Source organism: Hydra vulgaris, chromosome 15 (assembly GCF_038396675.1).
Source record: "Hydra vulgaris chromosome 15, alternate assembly HydraT2T_AEP".
Classification (NCBI taxonomy): Eukaryota; Metazoa; Cnidaria; class Hydrozoa; order Anthoathecata; family Hydridae; genus Hydra; species Hydra vulgaris.
In genome coordinates, this window is record NC_088934.1 from 18,196,501 (window position 1) to 18,202,500 (window position 6,000).

Consider the following 6,000-nt stretch of genomic DNA (forward strand, 5'->3'; position numbering starts at 1 on the left):
TATCTAGACCATAATGACAAAAGTCGTTTTTTACTTTGTCTTTTAAGGCTTTTGGAACAAGTTGAAAATTATGAGAAGCCTTAGATAAGACTTAGATAAGTAAAGGTAGATAAATAATAGATAAGTAAAGATTAAACAGCTATATATAAGAGCTGTTATGTCATGTTTAATGAGGGTTTAAAATTTTGAATTAGTTTACTGAAAAATCATGAAAACTAGAAATATTTATTTTTCACATATTCAAATATTTAAATTGTTGTTCAAACTTGAATCTTTGGATGTAAATTTGAAAATGTCACTCAATCAAGAAGTATGCTACAAAATGATGAAACAAAAATAATCTTTTGGTATATTTAAAAAAAGTATTAATATCAAGTATATAAATATCGAGTTCAAGATACCAAGGTACCATATACAGTAGTGATTACTTACTAACGAAAAACCAAAATGAATCAAAAATACACTTTTTTTTTTTTGTTATTTACCTCCTCAACGCTGAGAAGGCCACTACATATAACTCTACAACTCCGAAACACGGACCTTGACGAACAAGGCCGCTGCGCGGAGAAACAAGTTGAGCGCGGTACTACCAGGGACGTGGTGGGGATCGAACTGGGAACCGTTTGCTTATGAAGCGAGCGCTTTACCACTACACCACTACCGCATTTAATGCTATCTCTGCCCTAAAATAAATTTTAATGAAAGAAAATTTATATTGACAGCCATGTCCAAGGTGAACTTTACAGAAGAGCAACCGTTGGTAGTTTCAGCTTGTTAACCCATTATCATTGGGAAGATAAAGTAATAAAAGTTATTACATATGGAAGTTCAGCATACCAGAAAATAGCAATATAGACAAAAACAGTAGCTGTAAGTGAATACAAGTAAATTATACTTGAACAACAAACAACTAATTAATTTGTATGTAGACACCATATTCATATTTGGCTACTTTAATTTGTATGTAGTCACAGGCATGTTTTTAACATTCAACTTATCAAAACCCTAAATAATTCCATATTTGAATGTTTTTAGACATTTTGGTATAATATGGACTAGCATAACTCAACCCTTGGAATTATAAAAATTTGTCGGCTGGCAATAAATTGCTGATCAAATGAATTGCTGATCGTTTGAATGGTTGTGATCAAACTTAATCAAATATTTGTACAAGCAAAGTCTGATTTGTACAGTTTTTCAGAGAAGTCTGAATATAATGCTATTTAGGCATTAAATCTAAAACCCATTCTCACATCATGAAATTTAGCATGATATTTGATAATTGTCTGGTATGGATTTTGATCAAATGGTAAGCTGAATTTAGTTTTAACATTGTTCTGAATTAATAGTGGAGACTATAAACTTTTTTTATTCTAAGAATAAAAAAAACTTGAAAAGTTAGTTTTTCAACAAGGAAAAATTCCACATAAATACAAAGATAAAAGTATGATTTAAAGCTAAAAAAACTGTTTTGATGTTGCAGCAACCTCAAAGTCCTCATTGAATAATGTAGAAGATGTCTAAGGAATGATTATGAAAAGAAATTAATGTAAATAACAAGCAATATCATGGCATCAATGATCTCAAAGTTCCAAGCATTTTGAATATATGAAAACTGAAGTTGAATTTCTTCAGTAGTAAATAAGATTTATTGTTCTCTTGAAAGAAATTCTGAAATAAAGAAAGAGCTAAAAAGTACACAGTTTTTTTTGCTGAGAAAAGTGACAAAATATTACTACAATATCAATCTACTACAAAAACTATTACTCTTACAAAACTTATTACAAATATTATTAAACTATTACAAGTCTTACTACTAATACTACTATTTGAAGAAATATTACTATTACAAGTCTTTCCAAGCAAATGAATATCTGAATTGTAATGAAAACAAAATTCTGCTGCTAAAACATGAGCATGAAAGCTATATACCCAAGTTTTAACAAAATTGAATGCTTGTAAGACAGGACTTACAAAAAATGTGATTTTAGTCAAATTTCTGGTGACAAATATTATATTTAAATTTTTTGTGACAGTGTATGCAACAAGTATAAATACAAACTTATGGAAAAATATGGCAAAAAAATGCTCTTATGGTCAGCAATTCGTAATTGCGGAAAAAAGAGTAGAATTTTTGTGAGGTCATCGACTTAAAAATCAGAATATTCATGAATGTCTTCAAAAGTTTTGCCACTTATTCGATTGCAAGCTACTTGCAATGTTGCTTGCAAGCTAGATTATTTACTTGCTTGCCACTCATTCAATCACACGCTTTATTAATAGCTAGTTTGTTTTTGTGTCACTATGTTGAAAAAACTTTAGAGTGGTATATATTGAGAGTGTAATTTTGTGCCAAAAAAACTCAATCCACCAAATTGCCTACGATTTTGGTCCATCGAAAAATCTTGGGGTATTGGCAAAGCATATTTGTGCAAAACAAACAAGACTATCAATTTAGTACAAAATTTGCTGAAGACATGGTCAACTGTTATATGCACTATCATCAGTAATGTGCGAATATTTTTAAGAAACAAGGAAAAATTTTGAAACTAAAATTATTTTTACACACTTTAATTTCTTAACTTTAAATAAAAATTAAAGAAACTAGTAAAAAACAGTTAAAAAACAACAGAATAATCTAAACAAATAAACATACTTTAAACGATTCCAATTTCTTGTTAGCATATGAAGCTTCTATTTCGATACTCATTGTTAATACATTAAACAAGTTGCCATGAACTTTAAAAGAAAACTTGGTATTAGTAATCTGAATGTCAACACTAGCCGTTATTCCAAGAATGCTGATATATCCCCGGATGCAGACTTCAAACTTTGAAGAGCTTACATCAATATACAAAACAGGTCCTAATTCTGGTTCATCAGCTGATCGATAAAGTTGTATTACTCCTAATAAAAATAATTTTTTGCAAAATTAATTGAATAAAATGAACTAAAAAATGTAAAATTGAGAAAAAGAAAAAATTTAAACCTTTAAGAAGTTTTAAATACTTTTTCTTAATTTTTTATTCAAAAACCTTCAATTAAGTAAATATAAAAGTTATTATTTTTTATGTTATTACATAGATACATACATACATACATACATACATACATACATACATACATACATACATACATACATACATACATACATACATACATACATACATACATACCATACCATACCCTCTAGATTTGGAGCAAATATTAAATAACTTTTAAAATATTTGAGCTCAACAGGACGAATCAATCCTTACCCCCTGAGCGTTTTTGTTATTTTTTGTAAAGGAAGTGTACCAATGGAATTTCATCAGAACCAGGAGTTAAATAAGACTTTTTAATTCACATTTTTTATAACTGTTTTGGACAATGTCTAAAATAGAGAGGCCCTCATTAGAAGAACATGATCAAATATGAAAGAGCATTTAATACAAGGACAAATAAGAGATTTATAAAAGCAGATATTTGAAACAGGAACAAAAAAATGGCAAGCACACTTATAATGCAATCTTAGTAAATGCTAACTTAACAATAATTGTATATGGTTTCTATGAGAGGTAAGTATGGAATGATAATTTGAGAAGACCATTCATCAATACTTTTCATCAATTTTGAAATATTTTGTTAATTATTAATATGCAATAATTAAACTGATAAACAAATAAAATTTTATTGTGCATATCTTGTTAACTAGGTGGTTTTTTAAAACAAATTAAATATGCTGATTTCAAATATGCAAACCATTTTTCACCATCACGTCAAGTTGTAAAGATATTTGGGTTCAAATCTTTAGTATTTAAGGTAAAGTCCCTAATAATGTCGAAAAAAAAGTTATTCAAAAGTATGTCAACCTGGGTCTCAAAAGAAGCGTATTTTCATAGCAGATTTTAAAAATGTTATTCATTTGTAATAAAACTAAGTATTTTTTGTATTATTGCTGAATATCATTCTGTTGAAATTTTTATAAGAGTCTTTATCATTTTTTCACATATTTTTTTTGTCAATAAATTTTAAGAAAAAATATTTATGTTTTCTATAATCTCTATGAAAATACGCTTCTTTTGAGACCCAGGTTGACATACTTTCGAATAACTTTTTTTTCGACAATATTAGGGACTTTACCTTAATTACTAAAGATTTGAACCCAAATATCTTTACAACACTTGACAACTTTACACTTGACGTGATGGTGAAAAATGGTTTGCATATTTGAAATCAGCATATTTAATTTGTTTTAAAAAACCACCTAGTTAACAAGATATGCACAATAAAATTTTATTTGTTTATCAGTGTTATTAGCAATATAAATAATCTCAAGTGAAAAAGATATTACAATTACATTCAGAAATGCAAAAGAAAGAAAAGAGTTTAGAGTTAGAGTTTTGATTAAAATCAGCGAGAAGAAAAAAGAAATAAATAGTTATAAGGTAAAGAAAAAAAGCTTCCCTGCTAGCCTAAATCCAAAAGATTATTTTAGATTTAAATAATTTTTTAGACATAAAATACAACCACTTACATCCCATCAAAAAGAAAGCAATAAAATTTGCATTTCTTAATACTGTCTATAGGTAGTGCAATGAAATTGAAAGTTAAATGTGCAATGAATTATAATGTTTAATAATGAATATTTATTTAATATTATTATATTTTTAATAATGAATGAATAAATAAACATAAATATGATATAATTTATACTTATTTATTCATCAAGTATAAATGAATGAATGATAAATCATGCAGATGTAATAAAGGGATATACAAGTGCCAAGACAAGTTGTGTTCATATTAAAAAAAATGTTTTAAAAAATTGTTTGGGTTAAATTTTTTTGAATAAAACTAAATAATAAATGCATACTAATAAAGTTAAAGTTGTTGTTTTAGTCAAAGCTCACCGCCTCAATTTTTTTGGGTTCTTCGAGTCTGTATAATGTTAGCCGCTATCTGCAGACTTGATAATTTGTTTCATGCGTATTTAATTCATAACAGTTTCAGTACATGACGTCATCGGGATTTTTTTTTTTCCAAGATGTCTTTTTTTTATTTTGCTTTTGTTTTTGTTTTATATTTTTTCTCCTACAATCAGAAAGACAAATTTTTTGTATAATTTTTTACTAAATCACAAAAAATATTTGTGATACAATTAAAAATAAAGTAATATATTTTGTTTTTAGATTTTATTAGTGCAACTTGTTTTTAACAACTATTAAATGATTTTTAAACTATTGTATCTTTTATATAGTTGCTTAGATTTTTTAAAATTGGTGTTATTTCTTAAATGTATGACTTTTGTACCAGTATTATAGAAAGTTGTATTTCCTTTTTATAGAATATTATGTTTAATTTGACTAATGTCCTCCTATATCCTCCTAATATCCTAATTAAAATAAAATGTTAAATAAGATTTTTATGGTAAACTCTTCCATAAAAAGTCGCCTTTATATATTCTGGATCTTACTAATCTTTCTTTTTAAACAATATAATATTTTTATCTCTATTTAAAATTTGCAACTAGAACAAGTAAGTTTAGTCACTAGTGGAACATATTTAGCAGTAAACAGCTAGAGAAAAGTAGTGATTGATTATATTGGATAAAGTATTAGTATATTATTTATACTATTTTGAACAGATATTTAGTGTTATAGTAGGTAATTAAGAGAAGAAAGTGGGATCAGTATATCCGTCTTATTACTAAATAAAATATTTTTTGCTTTCTTTATATTTATTTTGTTTTAGAAACAAAATCTTGACACAATTATACAAACTTTGTGATTATTAGAGTTTGCAACTAGAAAAAAAATTAAGGTAGTATGCTGTGGTTTATCATTTTATATTTAGCTAACATGGTTTAATAGAGTTGCTCGTTTTATGTTCAGTTTATACCGTTTAATGTGACTCTTCGCTTTATACTTATATTATACCTAACTTTTGTATATTTTAGTACAAATATTTGTTTTAACTTTAGTTTTGAAAACAAATTACTTTACTAATAGCCATATATAT

General features: G+C 26.7%; 2 protein-coding genes across 3 annotated transcripts in view; both read right to left on the bottom strand.

Annotated features, from left to right (window-relative positions):
- The window catches only part of LOC136092364 (uncharacterized), a 244,938-nt gene that overhangs the window by 41,074 nt on the left and 197,864 nt on the right, over window positions 1–6,000 (bottom strand). The window lies entirely within an intron of this gene.
- Window positions 1–6,000, bottom strand: part of LOC136092424 (uncharacterized) — a 50,913-nt gene that overhangs the window by 7,682 nt on the left and 37,231 nt on the right. Inside the window, exon 18 of the mRNA XM_065820662.1 lies at window positions 2,657–2,907. Within this exon, the coding sequence (XP_065676734.1) occupies window positions 2,657–2,907 (251 nt within the window). The remainder of the gene's footprint in view (window positions 1–2,656; window positions 2,908–6,000) is intronic.